Raw genomic sequence first — 21,897 nt, forward strand, 5'->3', positions numbered from 1 at the left:
GTGTCATGTGACACCTCACATTAACGGAGCCTTGCCCAGCTTTCAACTGTGCTTTTTGGGGGTTTTTCCCCTCTTATTATAAGGAATATTACTTAATTAATCTGCTTCTTCTTTTAGGTAAATTTAGTATTCATGAATGTAAATTTGAAGGAAACAAGCCTTTGTTTTTAGAAAGATGCAAAGTGTGTTTCAATCTGTAAACATTTTAACATTTTTGTTTAACTTTTAAATTTGTAACTGTTTCTTTATATATTTGTCTTTGTCTTTTTTTTTGTCTTTATATATGTGTTTTTTGTTTTTGTTTTGTTTACTCAGTGTAGGCTACCCCCCCTGACTGTAGTTGTAATTCTTTAAAATCAATAAAATAAAATAAAATAAACGGAGCCTGATGTGATCCTCTGGTCAATCATCCTTATCATGGTACAATGATGGTCTTAGATATGATCATATCAGATAATATAGTGCAAATGTGCAATGATATCATTTTCAATCGATTCACTGAATAATTTTTGACATTTGAGTTTGTTTTTACAAGCTATTATGAGTGTAGTGTTTTTACTTTGACTGAGAATAGATTATCAAGAGAGACATTTAAAATTCAAATTATATTTGGTGTAGAAACAACCTACACCAAAAGTAAATTTAACGAGTTAACAAAGAAACGGCAAGTATAGGCATTGAATAATACACTGAATTAAACATGAGGTTTTGAAGCAGAAAGACTTGAATAGTATTTTATAAAAAATTGTATTTGTAAAAAAACAAACAAACAAAAAACTCCAACAATTTGTTTTATTTACAACTACGAAAATAAATAGCACCAATATAACCAAAAAATACAAATAATACAGTTGTTTTTACATTGTCAATCAGTTTATTAAATAATTGTCGACATTAGTGTTTTTTTTTCTGTTATGTTTTTCAAATTATAATTATAATACAAATAATTAGGCTATATCATCTTTATTTGTGTAGCACCAATATAACATACTTGTAAAGTAAATAAAACCTATAAAATAAGAAAATTAGATATAAAAAGTAGGTCCATAAAAACAGCAAACAGAAATGAAACTCTTTCTTTTTTCTTTTCTTTTTTAATTAAGTGTGTATTATGGTTTTTAATTTAAAATACATGTTAATGGGCCGTTCAGTGAAGTATCACGATAGGCTGAAACCTATCTGGGTCTATTCTGAATGCAAACAACATTTTGGTCTACAACTGCTTATAAACTTTTGTTTTCATTTCACCATACCTCTACCACCAGCTTTTCACAGGCTGGGTTCAAGGTCATCTGTGCTCCATTTCTATACTTATTTCTGTCTCGGTTACACTACAACCTACTTGTGGTGAATACCACTAAATAAATCACATGTGAAACTGTGGGAACTCTTCCTGCTATATAGCAAGAAGTCGGGATGGGCAATATATGACCAAAATCGTATCACTGTAAACCCTAACGCTCAAAATAATTATTTGGTTTGAGTAGGACAAACTTAAATTAAACTAATTAGTTCAGTCAAATGAACTTTTATGAGTATTTAGCACTTTCTTTTCCTTCAGAACTGATATATTTTAAGTAAACTGAACTGTTTCATTGTTTTGAGTTTTAGGAAATTATTTATTTTAATTTAGACGAACTTAAGTTAAACTGAAACTGTGCTGGGATTTCTATTTTCCAGCATGCTTTGCCCATGGCACTCGAAAGGGAGAGTAAATGCTGAAATTAAGTGTAATATAATGGGGGTTTTTTTGTGTGTGTGTGTGTGTGCAAGATTAATGTTAAGTGGGAGATTTAGTAGTGAGTGATTAATGTTTGGTTATGCTAATTTAGAATAATTTTTGTTAATGTTGATTTTAGGAGAGTTACCGTCATGATGACAAGTGGCTTGACTTGAGAGCAAGTATGTCAATGTTTTATATTACTGTATTCAAGTAATTTTACTTGAAAGCGCTAAAACATGCAATTTTTAACATGTTAGCACTTATTGAACAAGTTTGTTATAAGTTTTAATAACATTTGTCAAGTTTATAATGACAAAAATGTTCACATTGAGGTTACATGAAAAATTTAAGTTAAATGTATGGATTAATGTACTCAAACAGTTCACGTTAAAAACAAGTTAAATGTATGAGTACAAAATACAAATCTGCAAGTTCTGCTTACTTAAACTTTTAATTTCTTAACTTAAATATTTTGAGGCAACTGATTGCCTTCAATGTATTGAGTTTTGCCAACTTATTCGGGTTTACATATGAGTAATTTTCACAGTAACAAAATATATCATGATATTGTCTTTTCCCATGGAAATAAGCTTGTTACGATACCCAAATTTTAGATACCAGTGAAATTTCACTATTCTCAAAACCACAGCAAAAACTATAATAGGCTACTATAGTTTAAATAATGCAAGCAATTATTGAAGACAAGTAAACAGTAAGTAATAAGAACAAAGAAACAAACGAAGACAAAGATACAAAAAGAGTGTCAATACTACAGAAATGTAATAAAGTAATCAAATGTAAAATAAAACACTGCATAGACTTCACTATATTAATGAATTTATTCGATCAAGAGCAGTGATTTTTATGTATTTTTTTGTGTGTATTGACGCGCACAGAAAGCTGCCTGTCAGTGAGTTTTTCTTTTGCGGGATATTGTACTTTTAATAACTCTTCTTAACATCAAACACGTCCCACTGTTTATTACTCATTCGTCCATGTTTCTTTATCGCTGTCAATAACTCCTGTGCCCTAAAGCATGAGTTATTGACACTATAGAGTGATAAAGAAACATGGACGTATGGATATATTTGCAAACTGCGATATATAAATAATATCCACCTTATTCCTACGCCCCATGACGCTTTGCGCGATTATGGTGTAACTTCCGTTAAGCTGTAAACAATCAGTGAAACGCTCGCTCTATGAACGCAATACCAGAGAATGTCTAATAAGGCGAGAAGTTTCACTCTCAGTAAACTTCCGGCTTCTGAACTGGTTGCAGTTCCACTCTGGTTCCACATGAGGGCGCTCACAGGAGTGCAGAATGAATGAAGGTCTATGGTGCTATACCCCTCAAACTCCACTTTTCTCAGGATATCATTTTTTGTCTAGTAATTTGAATGTTGTATTCGAAAAGGAGATGCAAAGAAATTACACATTGCTGGGTGTTAGATTTTTTAGAGTCACTTATTTGCTTTAAAAAGTATTTTAAAGTGTCAATGACGTCATACACATCGTACGACCAGAGATACTGCTCTACGCAATCCTTCAGTCATATCGGTGCTTTCGCACTCTGCACTTTCTTTTCTCTCGAGGCATCGACAACACAGCTGACACAGGTAAACACACAACACAGCTGACACAGATAAACACACAACACAGCTGACACAGGTAAACACACAACACAGCTGACACAGGGAAATACACAACACAGCTGACACAGGTAAACACACAACACAGCTGACACAGGTAAACACACAACACAGCTGACACAGATAAACACACAACACAGCTGACACAGGTAAAAATACAACACAGCTGACACAGGTATACACACAACACAGCTGACACAGATAAACACACAACACAGCTGACACAGGTAACTACACAACACAGCTGACACAGGTAAACACACAACACCGCTGACACAGGTAACTACACAACACAGCTGACACAGGTAAACACACAACACAGCTGACACAGGTAACTACACAACACAGCTGACACAGGGAAACACACAACACAGCTGACACAGGTAAACACACAACACAGCTGACACAGGGAAACACACAACACAGCTGACACCGGTAAACACACAACACAGCTGACACAGGTAAACACACAACACAGCTGACACAGGTAACTACACAACACAGCTGACACAGGTAAACACACAACACAGCTGACACAGGTAAACACACAACACAGCTGACACAGGGAAATACACAACACAGCTGACACAGGTAACTACACAACACAGCTGACACAGATAAACACACAACACAGCTGACACAGGTAAACACACAACACAGCTGACACAGGGAAACACACAACACAGCTGACACAGGGAAACACACAACACAGCTGACACAGGGAAACACACAACACAGCTGACACAGGTAAACACACAACACAGCTGACACAGGTAACTACACAACACAGCTGACACAGGTAAACACACAACACAGCTGACACAGGGAAACACACAACACAGCTGACACAGGTAAACACACAACACAGCTGACACAGGTAAACACACAACACAGCTGACACAGGTAAACACACAACACAGCTGACACAGGTAAACACACAACACAGCTGACACAGGGAAACACACAAGACAGCTGACACAGGTAACTACACAACACAGCTGACACAGGTAAACACACAACACAGCTGACACAGGGAAATACACAACACAGCTGACACAGGTAAACACACAACACAGCTGACACAGGTAAACACACAACACAGCTGACACAGATAAACACACAACACAGCTGACACAGGGAAACACACAAGACAGCTGACACAGGTAACTACACAACACAGCTGACACAGGTAAACACACAACACAGCTGACACAGGTAAACACACAACACAGCTGACACAGGTAAACACACAACACAGCTGACACAGGTAAACACACAACACAGCTGACACAGATAAACACACAGATGACACAGGTAAACACACAACACAGCTGACACTGGTAACTACACAACACAACTGACACAGGTAAACACACAACACAGCTGACACAGGTAAACACACAACACAGCTGACACAGGTAAACACACAACACAGCTGACACAGGGAAACACACAACACAGCTGACACAGGGAAACACACAACACAGCTGACACAGGTAAACACACAACACAGCTGACACAGGTAAACACACAACACAGCTGACACAGATAAACACAACACAGCTGACACAGATAAACACAACACAGCTGACACAGATAAACACAACACAGCTGACACAGGTAAACACACAACACAGCTGACACAGGTAAACACACAACACAGCTGACACAGGTAAACACACAACACAGCTGACACAGGTAAACACACAACACAGCTGACACAGGTAACTACACAACACAGCTGACACAGGGAAACACACAACACAGCTGACACAGATAAACACACAACACAGCTGACACAGGTAAATACACGTGCTAGAAGAGTTTTTGTTTTGTTTGTTTCTGGTCCCGCTTCGGATACCACGATGCCATCAAGCGGTATCTCTGGTCGTAATCAGTCCTTCACTGACCAATCAGCGTTCATTAGCAGAATGCTAGCATGTTATGGGCAACAACAACTCAACCTGTAAGAAATCGAAAGGACATAAAAAAACAAAAATAAAAAAATTACAAAATTTTCCTTGACAAAAAAAAAATGTCTTCATGCCTTAAAATATATTAAATGTAATTTGACACCCTCATTTAGTATGCGCGGTTCTATGAATATGCAAATGAGCCCCGCCTCCACTCACTTACTCACTCACTCAGCTCAGAGATCCACTGGTTGACGATCACACGTTGATCTGATTGGTTACAAGGTAGTTTGTGACGTCAGAAACACCAGCGATTTCAAAGCGTGTGTTTGAGACTGTCTTTGGTTCACTGCAGTTTTAAGGAGAAAATACTCAGCAATGCTGTCGACTTATGAATTTACACATGCTGTGTCTTAAAGCATATTAAAAACACCACATAGACACATAAACAACATAAAAAGCTGGATTTTCACCACAGGAGGACTTTAAACTTTGAAAATAATAAAGTGAATCAATCAGTGTCAGATCTGAAATGACCTCAAAGAGCATCAACAAACTTCTCTCTTTCTCTCTCACACACACACATACACACACACACACTCAACACAGATGGGCAGACGGGTGCTGAGACGACAATACACAAAAATAACTCACACAGTCGTATATAAAACTGCGCTGGATTATTTTAGTATTCAGCTGCTTAAGCAAAACTGAAACTCCATGCTCCTTCCTCAGGTCAGCAAGATATAAGAACAGCTCTCAGCATTTACACACACAGCACTCCATCATCCCGAGCCACACTTCTATTGTACTGATAAACTTCTCAGCATTTACCTTTCTTAAAGTCTGTGCACCTGTCCTCGAGAAGCGGGGCTGAGCTCCTGGAGGAAAACCTCCATGCACATGTTTCTCCTGCGGCGTCAGTGCTTTTAATACAGTAGTAAAAGGGCATTTAGCTGACGGCATGTGGGTTATGATCCCGGACGATCAGAGGTGGACAGTAACAAAGAACATTTACTTGAGTAATGTACTTAAGTACACTTTTTGAGTATCTGTACTTATTTTTTCTTGAAACTTTTTACTTTAACTTCACTACATTTGAAAGACAAATATCGTACTTTTTACTCCACTACATTTCTGTCAAGGTCCTTGAGTAGAAAGTATTAATGTCAGTCAGGGGATGATTTTGGTTTGAAATCAAAGTCGGATTAACGTTAGAAACTGACATCATATTGACGTCAGAACCCTACATCTTATTGACGTCAGAACCCAAAATCACATTGACGTCAGAAACCAACATCAGATTGACATCAGAAACCAACATCAGATTGACGTCAGAACCCAAAATCACATTGACGTCACATCTTTTTGACGTCAGAACCCTACATCTTATTGACGTCAGAACCCGACATCTTATTGACGTCAGAACCCTACATCTTATTGACGTCAGAACCCGACATCTTATTGACGTCAGAACCCAAAATCACATTGACGTCAGAAACCAACATCAGATTGACGTCAGAACCCAAAATCACATTGACGTCAGAAACCTACATCAGATTGACGTCAGAACCCAAAATCACATTGACGTCAGAAACCTACATCAGATTGACGTCAGAAACCTACATCAGATTGACGTCAGAACCCCAAATCACATTGACGTCAAAAACCGACATCTTATTGACGTCAGAACCCGACATCTTATTGACGCCAGAACCCGACATCTTATTGACGTCAGAACCCTACATCTTATTGATGTCAGAACCCGACATCTTATTGACGCCAGAACCCGACATCTTATTGACGTCAGAACCCGACATCTTATTGACGTCAGAACCCGACATCTTATTGACGTCAGAAACCGACTTAATTTTGACGTCAGAAACCAACATCTTATTGATGTCAGAACCCGACTTAATTTTGACGCCAGAACCCGAAATCTTATTGATGTCAGAACCCGACATCTTATTGACGCCAGAACCCGACATCTTATTGACGTCAGAACCCGACATCTTATTGACGTCAGAACCCGACATCTTATTGACGTCAGAAACCGACTTAATTTTGACGTCAGAAACCAACATCTTATTGATGTCAGAACCCGACTTAATTTTGACGCCAGAACCCGACATCTTATTGACGTCAGAACCCGACATCTTATTGACGTCAGAACCCGACATCTTATTGACGTCAGAAACCGACTTAATTTTGACGTCAGAAACCAACATCTTATTGACGTCAGAAACCGACTTAATTTTGACGCCAGAACCCTACATCTTATTGATGTCAGAACCCGACATCTTATTGACGCCAGAACCCGACATCATATTGACAGCAGAAACCGATGTCGGGTTGACGTCAGATTGACATCCGAAACCGACATCGGGTTGACGCCAGCACCAGACATCGGGTTGACGCCAGCACCAGACATCGGGTTGACGCCAGCACCAGACATCGGGTTGACGCCAGCACCAGACATCGGGTTGATGCCAGCACCAGACATCGGGTTGACATCAGAAAGCGACAACATTTTGACGCCAGAACCAGACATCATATTGACGACAGAAACCGACGTCTGGTTGACGTCAGAATCTGACTGATGTTGGTTTCTGACGTCAACCCGATTTTCATTTTCAACCACAATACAACATCTGTCCAACATTGGAGATTAACGTCAATCTGATGTTTCATTTTTGACGTTGGGTTTGGTCTCCTAAATGCAAATTTTGTCATTGTTTTGGAGCACACTAGCTTATAGATAACAGTAAGGCTAACACATTCATACTAAAAGCCAAAAAACTTTAAATAGGGCACTCTTTGAGGGAACAGCCATTCGGGTGTCCGAAACCATTGTGGACGTTATTGAGTGCACATCTCACATTCAATCCCACTACTGGAACTGTGTTCTAGAAATATATGTGATATTGATACGAGGTATAGGCATAGATTCAGAGGCATAAGGTACTGTATGCATTACATACAACAATGAAACAATAATAAAACAATGCATTGACTTTTACTTTTGATACTTAAGTACTTTTTAAAAAACGAGTACTTCTGTACTTTAGATGAAGCCTAGAGATGAAGCGCTTACAACAATTGATTCCTGCTCATATATACAATTATACAGCCAACTTGGAAAATAAATGACATGTGAAGGATGCAACTGCTTTAAATGGTTGCATGCAACTTTGATGTCATTCTTGCAGTCCAATTTTGCATAAAAATATAGTTGTTATTGCTGTCCATTCATATCATGCAACAACACACGTACTGTTCAAAAGTTTGGGGATTTTTAAATATTGAATTATATCATACTTTCATTCATCAAGGACACATTAAATGAATTAAAAGTGGCAGTAAAGAGATTTATAATGTTACAAAAGATTCTATTTCAAATAAATGCTGTTCTTTGGAATTTTCTATTCATCAAGAATCCAGGAAAATAAAATGTATCAGTTTCCACAGAAATATGAACTGTTTTCAACACTGATAATAATCATAAATGTTTCTTGACCATCAAATCATCATATTATACTGATTTCTGAAGGATCATGTGACACTGAAGACTGGAGTAATGATGCTGAAAATTCAGCTTTGATCACAGGAATAAATTACACTTTACTATATATTCACACAGAAAATAGTTATTTTAAATTGTAATCATATTTCACTGTTTTTACAGTATTTTTGAACGAATAAATGCAGCCTTGGTGAGACATTTCAAAAACTTAAAAAAAAAATATATATATATTTTTTTTTTTTTTTTTTGGGTGACTCTGGATATGCAAAACAGAATAATCAAGATCTTCCTCACACATCAGTATTTCTGTACAGCTTTATTTAGCAAACACAAGTTGAAAATGCAATGCAACACCGATCCAGAGCAGATATTTTATTTTGCTGAGGTGTCCATAAACCCGCTGGCAAATCAGAGATATTAATCAAGCATAAGTCTAAACATGTACATACAATTCTCATGGACATCAGTCTAACGACGACAGCTATAATACATCAACATGTTCTTTTTTGTTCTGATATGTCCTGATTCAGGTATAAAGAGAAACACGCGGTCGGGGCTGAAAAAGAGTCTTTAGTCTCTTAATCGGATTAAAAACACCCCATTGGTTGATTTCAGTGATAAGGCATTACGATTGGTCCCTGTAGAGCTTCAAGATTCACGTTTGGTCTGTTATGATCGGTCCCTCCTACCAGTTACATGCAAAGATGTGCATGTGTCAATAATTAAATGAGTGCACATCACATCACATGATTGGTTGATGCTGATAATCAGCTCATCTGACTGGTCTAACTGGGAGAAGTGGGCGGGGTTTAATTACAGCTGTATGTACACAGTTACAACACATAATGATCAAAATACTCAAATTATTACAAAAACAAAAATTATTAATGCACCCATCATGTTTAGCAGCATATGTATATAAAAAACAAAACAAATAAAGTATTTAAGAGGTGAATCTCATGAAACCAATTCTCATTAATGCAATGCAAAAAATATATATTTCTATATCCGGATATTATTTGAAGTATGATTTTTTACTGTATTACAGTAATGAGAATCTAATAAGAATAAAAAAAGGGGGTTTAAAATGTGTTTAAATGTCATGAATGAAAACCATCTTCTCAAATAAGCTTTATTTTCTTCATGCAAAATAAAAATGCTTATATTTTTGGGGTTGTAAATGTTTTCATGAGATTCACCCCAAAAGATTTTGCTTTAAAAGAAACAAACATCCATCATCACAGGGAGTGTGTTTCTGTGCATTTTTTTTTTTTTTTTTTTGAGTCTTAGTGTGCAGTTTGTGACAGTAAAAGTTCAGCCAGTGTGTTTGTGAAACCGATATCTAAATGTCTAAAATAGTGTGTTTACAGTATAATGTTACAGTGTACTTACAAGTAAAGCATATAAACACATTTAGTCTAATTGCACTTCTGAGTGGAGTTATGGGTTTCCTGTTATCCACATGAGCCATGCACAAACCGTCCTCCCCCCACATCCTTCCATAAATCTCCCGTTCTCTCTCTCTCTCTCTCCTTCCCGTAAAAACTGGCCGTCTGTAATGGGGAGGAACAGATATGTGAACACGACTTCAACTGGCAGCAGTGAAACAGGATCATGTCCTTTTTTTAACATCATATTTAGAGTCTGAAGCGTTTAACATCTCTGTGCAAAACACACTGCTTTCTGCTTCCGGAACTCATTAAAAACATAAAGCAGTCAGCGTCCAATCAGATCAAGGGGTGTGGCTTTAGAAGAATTTGTCATCGATGCACAAGTGTGTGATGTTATCTGCAGGCAGCGTCCAATCAGATCAGTGGGCGTGGCTTCAGAAGAATGTCACCAATGCAAAAGTGAGGTTGTCTGCAGTCAGTGACCAATCAGATCAGTGGGCGTGGCTTTAGATGAATTCATCTATGCGAAAGTGAGTTTGCATTACGTTGTCTGCAGTCAGCAGCCAATCAGATTTGTGGGCGTGGCTTCAGAAGAATTTGTCACCGGTCATCTGCAGTCAGCAGCCAATCAGATAAGTGGGTGTGGCTTCAGAAGAATCTCACCAATGCAAAAATTAGTTTGTCTGCAGTCAGTAACCAATCAGATTTGTGGGCGTGGCTTTAGAAGAATTGGCCACCGATGTGAAAGTGAGATCATCTGCAGTCAGCAGCCAATCAGATCAGTGGGTGTGGCTTCAGATGAATTTAACATCTATGCGAGGGTGACGTCATCTGCAGTCAACGTCCAATCAGATCAGTGGGCGTGGCTTCAGAAGAACTTATCATCAATGCGAAAGTGAGGTCGTGTGACGTCGTCCGGGTTGATGAAGACGGAGATGGACTTCCCAGGATTCTCTGTGACCAGTTGCTGGAGTTTCTTTGCGAGCCGGTCGTCCGGTTGCTGATCGCCTCCCGGGTCCGACAGCGGCGACGGCAGGTTCGAGCTTCCGCCGCGCCATTGAAGCTCAAGCGTGAGCCGCGAGGCAGCTTTAGCATGTTCGATTGCGCTCCGCAAGTGCTCCACTGGATCGGAGCGTACAGACGATAACTTGCGCGCATGTAGCATAGCCGTGTCGTCACTGAGGTGCTCTAGCATGTTGCATTGAGGGATGAAGTAATTAGGGCAGGTCTTATTAACCAAGCAATGCTGCAAGTCGTCGATCAAACCTAGCAAGAAGTGCGCGGCATAGTCTTCCTGCGCCAGGTACGTGTGCGGCAGACGATCGCAGGACCAAAGCATTAGCGAGCGCAGGTGGTACGGGCTGATGGCTTTGGGTCGAGACAGCAGCTTAATAATCAGAGCTTTACAAGCTTGGTACGCCTGCATCAGACTTGCGGAAATGCACTTCTTCAGCTGCACCTCGCTGCGCGCAAACGACAAACGCCACTCGTTTTCCTTCTGGCCTGTGGAAGAGCACGCGGGCAGCAAATAAAACCCACTTATCACTTCCTCCTCTGTGATTTTCCCATCCCAAAAATGGTTTTCCATCAGCCAGCTTTGGGCCACCGCGGGCCAACCCTTGAACGAAACCACAGGTACCACGTCGTATAGCATCCGACTGCCTCCGACGCCCAAGATGATGGAGATAACCGTCGAGTTGCGCTCGACTTTCTCCACCCGAGGAACGCCACGCTGCGGCTTCTTCTGAATCTCCGCCAAAACCAAACTAATGGACTCGTAGAACCAATCGGCCACCAGCGTGGGCGAGAAAAAGTAGTTGGTTGCGCCGTTAACGTGGTCGACCACAGTGCAACAGTCCTTCCACTTGTTTATGGTTCCCTCGTCAAACAGTCGCAGGCTGAGCCAGGAGTGGCAGAGCGCAGAGTGACGCATGTCCAACGTGACCGGCTGGTTTCGGTCGTGGAGTTTGAGCGCGGGAACCAGCAATGTGAAGTCCATGTCGTAATCCGCTCCCCTCGCGTACACCGTCAATTCGTCCAGATCCATGTCAACCACACCCTCCCTCACCCCTCCGGACAACAGCAGGTACTCATTGGCAACTGGAAGCTTCTGGTCCAACTTCTGCACCATGCCTGCAAACAGGAAATGACATAATTAGAGAGGGACGAATGTTGTCTTTGGCCCTGTCGCAAATGGAAACCTATCTTGCATCTCAATGTCCATACTATCCATCCTAAACAGTATGTGAGACTAGAATAAGTGTGTCCCAAAGCATAGTATGTTGAAAAGAGTTTCAGTGGATCTTCGAAGTGTGGATCCAAAAGCGCAATGGGTTGTGGGTAATTTTAGCTGTTATAGTGAGCACCACTATAACAGCTATTATTGCCCACAACCCATTGCGCTTTGGAGGAAGAACTACAAACACGAGTAAAAAGTGTTTATGTCATTAGTTTTCTGATTGTACAGGCAAACATAAGTGTTTGTGAAAACGATGTCTGAAATAGTTTCTAATATAGTACAAGTTGGAAGTTTGATGGAAACCTTTACTTCTTCCACTTCATCCCACATCATATATGAAAATATGGTAAAAAAAATGGCAGGGACTTTAGCTATACACTGCAGTTTAACATCTCACTTTATTACAGCTGATGTTTCCTGGGCACTTTCTTAGTTCTTCAATATTTTAGAGGTGAATTAAATCTGTGTTAAATTTTTGTGCCACTAACATAAACATAACAAAATAAGTCTATTAAATTCAATTAATTACATTTAAATTAATGCAAAGAAGATTATAAATTTCACCTTTAGAGTAGTGATAAAGGTTTTGCACATGGCGTTACGAGTGTTGGAATAGTTTCTGTGCTGTAAACAGTTGTTATGTTGCAATTACAGTAATTCTGACGAGACGTGAGCGCAGCATTAGAGGGAATGAAGGGCATTGCCTAATGGATCAAACTTCATAATAAAGCATGATAAAAAAAAGGTTAATCTTTAATCACAAGATCAACAGAGCAAAGGCGATAGTGTCCATAAAAACGATTCCAACACAAACACAATAAACATTCCCAACCAGATGCTAGAAACAGAAAATAATCCCCGGTGTCAGATGACGTCACACCTGAGCTCAACCTCATGAACCAGCGAGTGACTCGGGGGCATTAAAATCTGCCGTCGGCAGCAGAAGCAACTCTAGAGAATCTCAGAAAAACGAAAACAAGTTAGTGACTCTGCATGAGTGTGTTTATTTTGGGCCCTGCACATCTGTCACACTCCTCCGGTGAGGCCAGAGTTAGCGAGTTCAACACTCAGCAAAACACATTCAGCCATTCATTTTATCACGTTTTCGACTACCAATTCAAGTGCAGTAAACTCAGCTAAGCATAAAACATTTTTTTGAAGGGGTCATGACATCTTTTTTTCTTATTATTTTAATATGTTCCTTTGAGGTTCACTTATAATTTTGCACACAAAAAAACATATATATATGAAAAAATTTGGAATTATTTTCAAATCTGTCTGAAATTATCTGTTTTTAAGGCGCGGCTCCTTTAAGGCTTGTCAGTAAACACCCACAGTTATGATTGGCTAACGTCATTGCATAGGAAAAAGTATCAACACACACTCAATGTTTTCAATAGCATCCATATAAAACTCATTTACAGACAACGCATTATGAAATCATTTACTTATGGTTTGTGATGCAGTTGCTGTCAGATCCAACACAGTCACCAGTGGGCGGGGTCTATAGTGCAATGATGTAAAACTATTCGTCAATAGTCATATGCAAATGCATTTGCCCGTGTGACGTCACAGATCCCGCAATATCAAAATGAGCTGTTTTTGGACCTTGATTAATTAAATGCTTTGTTTATAATGAAGACGATGTTTTTAAGGCAGGGTAGGCAATTTTCGGAGCACCTAGCAATAGCAAGCTCGCTTTAATAGCATGAGATCCCATCTTCACGTCTCCAAAGCCACGCCTCCTTCAAAACACATGAATGCGTACAAACAAAAGCGCCATGAGAGACGGCATTAAACTACCTAATTTCTCAAGGCACATAACATTATAATAATAATGAAGATCAACAACTTAAAGAACTCCGACCTGTACCACCTGACTAGTGCAGATTCATTGCAGCAATGATAGTGTTGCCATTAAAACGCATAAATTTGAGTCACGGGTTTCTATCTCTTCCAGATTACAGTAGTTATGGTGTGAACGCAGCAGAAACTTGTTGTTTTGGTTCAGGAGGAACTGTAAAAGGCGATTGCTGTTTCGTTTGCGCTGCTCTGTGACTGACGTCTGTCTAATTCTGCATATCATGAAACGCGCTGATGATGTGTGATGTCTGCGCGAGCAGGTGTGCGGAGGTATGGAAACACATTTGTAGGAAATCGTATGGAATGATTGGACGAAGATTTTACGGTCCTACGCCTTCCTCAGATGATATACAGTCAACCAAAAATTATTCAGAGACCAGATATATTTTTTTACTAGTGTGCGCAGGACACTATAGTTCAGGTATGTAAGTGAGGAGAGCAACATAAATTAAACTGTGACATATTATACCCAAAAACTCTTCATACAGTGACTACCAGTAAAATGTATAAAATTGGGACCAAACATTATTCTGACACTTTGACCTGTCCATGTTTTGCTGAAGTGTTTTTTCTTTAACTGCTAATGCTCTTTTTACACACAGACTGAACAAAATGAAGCATTGCTTGGTCACTGGTTGAGCTAAACTGGTATTCTCTAATTGTGTAGTTAAATTTAACAGCTGACAGATATTCAACATAATTCATGTGTGAGACAGTCTAACAGAAGGACGGTCAAAACCAGTCAAATATCAACTGATCTGATAACTCTGAGTTCTTCTCATATTTTACCACCATTTTCTAAACTATAGCGAATAAACTGTGATAATGTGAGAAATGTTGAAGGTGCCTGAATAAATTCTGCTTTGACTGAATAGAGACTTTCAAACAGCATGACAAAAAAAAGAAGTTTCTGGAACAGATCGCCTACCCTGCCTTTAAGCTCTGAAACTTACAAGATGTTTTAATGGTACAAAGACCTCGTATATGACAAAAGACGGAGGCAAATTAGATGTCTCATGTCATGACCCCTTTAAAAAAAAGTGCACACTGTCAGTTTTGATTTCACCCTCTCCACAGATCTTCCTCCAGTCTGTGTGTTCTGTATGCGAGCGCACGGCTGAGTAAACATGCGTGAGACGGAGAGCCAGCAGAAGTTGTGCTCTGCTTCACTGCATCGCTTCAGGCTCCTGGCTGGCTCGCCACTGCTGAGCCTCTGCTGAGCCTCTGCTCACTGCCTCCGAGAACTCAACGCTTAAATAAACACAGCTTTTATTAAAGCTCAGATTAAAACTTATCTGTTTAGAAGAGCTTCTGATGATTTGATTTGTTGATTTTATGTTTGATCGGTGTGTCTATCTTTTTGCATAGCTTTGCATTTTACTGATTTATGTTGTACGGTGTCCTTGAGTGCCTTCAATGGCGCCTATAAATAAAAGGTATTATTATTATTATTATTATTACTAATTTGGTGCTACTTATCCCTACTAGGCTGATTGAAGATTTTAAATTTTAATTCATAACCATTTGCAATATGAAGAATTTGCATGCTTGCACATTTGTTTATTTTTATTGATGTATAAAATGCATATTTGTGATTTTTTATGCATTTATTAGCCTAGATTTGGCAGAATTTGCATGTTTCATTTATAAATAAATAAATTGTTTTTCACATTTGCTTTACCTCGCCATGTCTTGCATTGTTTTTCTTTTACAATAATCAAGCGTAAAGCAATAGTTTACCCAAAATAAAAATTCTGTCATTATTTACTCGTTCAAAGTGGATATTCAGTGAATAACGACTTAAATTTTAGTCTGTTCATCACACACTCAATCTAAATGTGCATTTTTGTTCCTTCTGAAGATTATCTGACCTTCCACTTTCAGTGAAAAGAAAAGGAGAAGCGTGGATATTGTACTCAACATCTCCCTTTATGTTCCACAAGAGAAAGAAATTGTCATTTTTTGGCAGAACTGTTCCTTTAACAGCAAGCAGATGACAGGTCATACAAATGAAACATATGAATAATAATAACAGTGCAAACATGAGGGTGTTGAATCTGCAAACACACACACACACACACACACACACACACACATATCCACTGCTCAACACACACTGAAGCGCGTGACAAAGAGAAACAGATGCAGAGGGGAAGCAAAATCGCACTTTCCCTTTTTAATGCATGTCTCGTTACACTGCATGCGCGAAGCATTGCTCTTTCTCACCGAGCATGGAGAAGATGAAGTCCTTGGCCGTGTGGATCTCGAGCGCGCGCTGGTCGTCATACTCCCGCTGCTCGTGCTTGCTGAATTCCCCGATCAGTCGGTTGAGCTCCTCGATCCTGGTACCGGACCGGAAGTCCAGCTCGGGGGGGTTCGGGACGTGTTTGGTGCTGCTCGGGGTGGCGGTGGGGCTGTTGCCAGCAGAACCAGCCCGGCTGGAGAGCCCAGGCGCCGCCATGTTCGCGAGGAGACCGTGAATCGCACCGGAGCGCACGCGCTGTACTGGGCGAGCACCGGAGGGCGTGAATGATGATGATGAAGATGATGATGCGCACCGGACGGGATTTATTTTTTTTCCGTTGTTTTTTTATTATTATTATTATTAAATGCTTGAAGAAAAGAAACGAAGAGAAAAAAAAAGAAGAAAAAAACGGAAAAAATAAATCCCGTCTGGTGCGCATCATCATCATCATCATCATTACTCACGCCCTCCGGTGCTGTTTTTTTATTTAATTTATTTATATATTTTATTATTATTATTATTATTATTAAATGCTCGAAGAAAAGAAACGAAGAACAAACAACAACATTAACAACAATTATCGTCATTGTCATAAATATAATACAACAATAGTCAAGTTAAGTCACCTTCATTTATATAGCGCTTTTAACAATAGGCCTATATATTGTTTCAAAGCAGCTTTACAGTGATAATAGGAAATGAAAGTAACAGAGATTGTTTTGGCTTTACAGCAGCTCTAGAATAATGTTAATGTTAACTTAAATGAAGGCAAATAAAATGCAAATGCTGCCAAATATCTGCAAATCTGCCAATAAATAATTAAATGAACAAATAAACAAGCACTGCCAAAAATTTATAAAATTAACAAATCTGCAAATTAATTAAATGAATAATGAAAAAGCCTGCCAAAATAATAAATTCATTTTTAAAAAGTTGCAAACATGCATAGGATAAATTAATTAATAAATTAACAAACGCTGAATGAATAAAATGAACAAATCTGCAAATGATTTACATTAACAAAAATGGAAGAAAAAAAGACAAACCCTGCCAAAATAATACCGGTAAATGAATAAAAACGAAGTTGCAAGCATGCAAAAAATAATTAAATGAATAAATAAACTAACTCTGCCATAAAGAGAGTAAATTAAACAAATCTGCATACCTGCAAACAAACAAATAAATAGATCAAATAAAAACAAATGCGCAAACCCTTGCAAAAGTAATAAATGAATACAGTTAAACAAGTAATTCAATTACAATGAGTAAAATACACAAATGTGCAAGCATGCAAATAAATGTATTAATTGATCAACTCTGACAAAAATAATAAACAAATAGAAATAAAATAAAAACAAATGTGCAAACCATGCCGTAATAACATATGAATTCAAATAAACAAATAGATTTGGACATTTGGTAACACTTGGTGTCCTTGTTACATATGTTATATGTGCATACCATAGTAATAACAGTAAATAATGCATAATTACATGCAACTAACCCTCAACCAAACCCTAATCCTACACTAATCCTATAGTAAGTACAGTTGCTTAATATTACTAAATATAAAATAAAAAAATATTTAATAAAAATAAAGTGTAACCAGACATTTTTACACACTCATCTCACTGGGAAAAAAAGGTGTACCAATTTACATTAATTCAAGATTTTTTTTTTTTTGGGGGGGAAATACACAATATTTTCTATCTACACACAGTGTGTGTTGGAGAGAAGTAGCCCGGCTTATTTTCTCTGCTTATCACAAAATCTTTTTCTTTTTTTTAATTATGAAAGTACTGTTTTTGATGTTTGACTCCGGGTCAAAAGAGATGGACGACAGATTAAAACTGCTAACTCTATGTGGCCAGTTTCATCTCCATAAGTGTAAAGTCACTGATTCTAAGCCCAGTTTTAGGCTTTTTTGTGTTGATTTAAAGTTATTCTATGACTCTCTTTGTCCATCAGCAGCAAGAAAGCCGCTTAAACTCCTCTGTTGTTTAAAACAATTATGATTTCATTTCATTAAGTTGCCTCCTGATTTCCTGAAGATATTTTCCCCCATGTTATTTATTTCTATTTATTTGTATTCATTTGTTGTATGTTTAATTTCTATTGCTTTAAATGTTTTATAAATAATTTTTTTAGTAGACTATCTCTTACTGTATGTACTTTACTGCCTTGCTTTACCTTGAGTTTCTTATTCTATTTTTTGTGTGTGATACATGTCCCCTGTGATCTTTGTTCAATTAAAATAGATAAATAAATAAATTAAAAGGTTGATCGCGTGTGTCAGTGACCGTCCTCCTCCAGCAGAGGTCCCTGTGGGTGTGGTCTCTGAACCGGAAGCGGAAGCTGCTAATGCGGAAGCAGCAGTGAGTGGGATCGCAGTAGTGATGATGGCGGTGAGGGGTGCAGTGTTTAGATGGGTTACAGGGGACATCAGCAAAACACACTACCTGACGAACAGGTAACAAACACTCCTTTGACTCTGTGTGTATTTACTGAGCGCCTCAGATCCTCTGTTTTATCCCACGGCATGAGCTTTAGTGGTTTTAATCAGATCATGCGATAAAGCTTGAGCTTAAAGTATTCAAATACTCTAACGGAATGAATTAAATAATAAACACTGCATAATTATGAACTTGTGTTTAACGTTAGTTCTGTCATGGCATTTTTAGATGTAAACAATGCGTTTTGATTTATTTAATAACACATGAAATAAAAAATGGACATTATCAATATAATTGGATCAGGATCCAAGCATGTGAGGTACAAAAATATATACGTTTTTGTTTACATAATGTATGGGTTTTTACTGTGCATAATTATTTTGTATGTATAAATACACATATGCATGTATACATTTAAGAATATTAACATGTATACACTGTCTATATATTTATACATAATTTATATTATATATATATATATATATATATATATATATATTAATATAAATATTTTATATATAAATAAATAAAAATTCTTAAATGCATATGTGTGTATTTATATATACAAAATAATTATACACAGTACACACACATATATTATGTAAACACAAACTTATTTTGGATGCGATTAATCGTTGCCCAGCTCACAAAAAAAAATATATATATATATATATACACACACACACACACACACACACACACACCAGGCCATATAGACTGGTGTGTGTCACAAAACGTCACATTACTGAAAATGAATACATACATTTTTTTTTCTTTTTTCCCCCCCCTCATGGCTAGTTGTTTTTATGTTTCCCACATTCCACCCACTGACAAATCAAATCACTATAAATGCATTTTAATGCTATATTTTATCATGGTTGTGCTCCAAATAGATTCACGCTCCAGACACAGCAGAGGTGTGGCTTCCGCAAGGTAGCAAAGAAGGGGGAGCCGAAGAAGGGCGTGGCGGAAGAAGCAGAGACTAATGAAATCATACACAAGAAGGACGTGGCTCCGCCCCCAGACCTGCCCACCCCACACACACCACGCACACACACACCCAGCAGGTCATTCGGCAGACTGGTCAAACCATTTGTCTTCACCATAGGGGTAGGTATATTTTCTGACACATGATGGATCTCGTTCATTAAACATTCATAAACAAAATTCTGCATAAATCATTCCAAGAATCAATTCGTATTTGGTCTGGATTTCTGATCTGGGTTATGCATATAGGCCTATTTAATCTGGATTCTGATCTGGTTTGTGCAGTTATTTAATCAGGATTGTGATCTGGTTTGTGGAGTTATTTAATCTAGATTGTGATCTGGTTCATGCAGTTATTTAATCTGGATTCTGATCTGGATTATGGAGTTATTTAATCAGGATTGTGATCTGGTTCATGCAGTTATTTAATCAGGATTGTTATCTGGGTTATGCAGTTATTTAATCTGGATTGTGATCTGGGTTATGCAGTTATTTAATCAGGATTGTGATCTGGGTTATGCAGTTATTTAATCTGGATTCTGATCTGGGTTATGCAGTTATTTAATCTGGATTCTGATCTGGTTTGTGCAGTTATTTAATCTAGATTCTGATCTGGTTCATGCAGTTATTTAATCAGGATTGTGATCTGGTTTGTGCAGTTATTTAATCTGGATTCTGATCTGGCTTATGCAGTTAGTTAATCTGTATTCTGATTTGGTTTATGCAGTTATTTAATCTGGATTCTGCACAAACCAGATCAGATCATCTTAATCTGGATTCTGATCTGGTTTGTGCAGTTTTTTTATTCTGGTTTCTGATCTGGTTTGTGCAATTATTTAATCTGGATTCTGATCTGGTTTGTGCAGTTATTTAATATGGATTCTCATCTGGTTTGTGCAGTTATTTAATATGGATTCTCATCTGGTTTATGCAGTTATTTAATCTGGATTCTGATCTGGTTTGTGCAGTTATTTAATATGGATTCTGATCTGGTTTGTGCAGTTATTTAATATGGATTCTCATCTGGTTTGTGCAGTTATTTAATATGGATTCTCATCTGGTTTATGCAGTTATTTAATCTGGATTCTGATCTGGTTTGTGCAGTTATTTAATCTAGATTCTGATCTGGTTTGTGCAGTTATTTAATCTAGATTCTGATCTGGTTTATGCAGTTATTTAATCTGGATTCTGATCTGGTTTATAGAGTTATTTAATCTGGATTCTGATCTGGTTTGTGCAGTTATTTAATCTAGATTCTGATCTGGTTTATGCAGTTATTTAATCTGGATTCTGATCTGGTTTATAGAGTTATTTAATTTGGATTCTGATCTGGTTTGTGCAGTTATTTAATCTGGATTCTGATCTGGCTTATGCAGTTATTTAATCTGGATTCTGATCTGGTTTGTGCAGTTATTTAATCTGGATTCTGATCTGGTTTGTGCAGTTATTTAATCTGGATTCTGATCTGGTTTGTGCAGTTATTTAATCTGGATTCTGATCTGGTTTGTGCAGTTATTTAATCTGGATTCTGATCTGGTTTATGCAGTTATTTAATCTGGATTCTGCACAAACCAGATCAGATCATCTCAATCTGGCTTCTTATCTGGTTTATCCAGGTGTTTAATCTGGATTATATTATTATACTTTAATTATTCAGTTCAGTGTGACAGTTGATGTATGAAGGCGTTTAAATGCCATTTACACAAATTAATTTAGCTTGTATTGCATGAGAAAAAGGCCCAATATGTGTCTGAATTATAATCTTTTGCTTTGTTGAATTATTATTAGTTATTTTCTTTGCTCTATGTAAGAATATCGTAATAACTCCAGCTCAGTTTACAGGTTGTTCATTCGGCGGAGCAGCAATATGGCAGTACGAAAGTTTAAAATCTCGTGTACAGAGTTACT

The 21,897-nt window shown here is 37.9% G+C and overlaps 2 protein-coding genes across 4 annotated transcripts in view; one reads left to right on the forward strand and one right to left on the reverse strand.

The window, feature by feature from the left end:
- Window positions 1-9,111: 9,111 nt before the first annotated feature.
- On the reverse strand, window positions 9,112-16,948 carry LOC309505907 (nucleotidyltransferase MB21D2). Its single transcript, XM_082179363.1, has 2 exons — window positions 16,531-16,948; window positions 9,112-12,335 (listed from the first exon to the last, which is right to left on the reverse strand). Exons 1-2 carry the CDS (start codon window positions 16,763-16,765, stop codon window positions 11,071-11,073), a joined length of 1,500 nt encoding a protein of 499 aa, XP_082035489.1. The 5' UTR covers window positions 16,766-16,948; the 3' UTR covers window positions 9,112-11,070.
- Window positions 16,949-18,863: 1,915 nt separating this feature from the next.
- The window catches only part of parlb (presenilin associated, rhomboid-like b), a 33,183-nt gene continuing 30,149 nt past the window's right edge, over window positions 18,864-21,897 (forward strand). For all 3 annotated transcript variants that reach the window (XM_082180201.1, XM_082180200.1, XM_082180202.1), the window contains exons 1-3: window positions 18,864-19,019; window positions 19,896-20,112; window positions 21,825-21,897. The exon at window positions 21,825-21,897 is cut by the window's right edge and continues 68 nt beyond it. In XM_082180201.1, the coding sequence (XP_082036327.1) occupies window positions 18,946-19,019; window positions 19,896-20,112; window positions 21,825-21,897 (364 nt within the window). In that variant the 5' untranslated portion in view covers window positions 18,864-18,945. The remainder of the gene's footprint in view (window positions 19,020-19,895; window positions 20,113-21,824) is intronic.

Source organism: Leuciscus leuciscus (assembly GCF_965113295.1).
Source record: "Leuciscus leuciscus genome assembly, chromosome: 9".
NCBI classification, from domain to species: domain Eukaryota; kingdom Metazoa; phylum Chordata; class Actinopteri; order Cypriniformes; family Leuciscidae; genus Leuciscus; species Leuciscus leuciscus.

Bases quoted from the DNA above. Each gene is read 5' to 3' on its own strand.
- LOC309505907 (XM_082179363.1), bottom strand. From the start codon at position 16,765: ATGGCGGCGCCTGGGCTCTCCAGCCGGGCTGGTTCTGCTGGCAACAGC. The intron at 12,336-16,530 runs GTGAGAAAGAGC...TCCTGTTTGCAG, and splicing joins CTTCATCTTCTCCATGCTCG to GCATGGTGCAGAAGTTGGAC.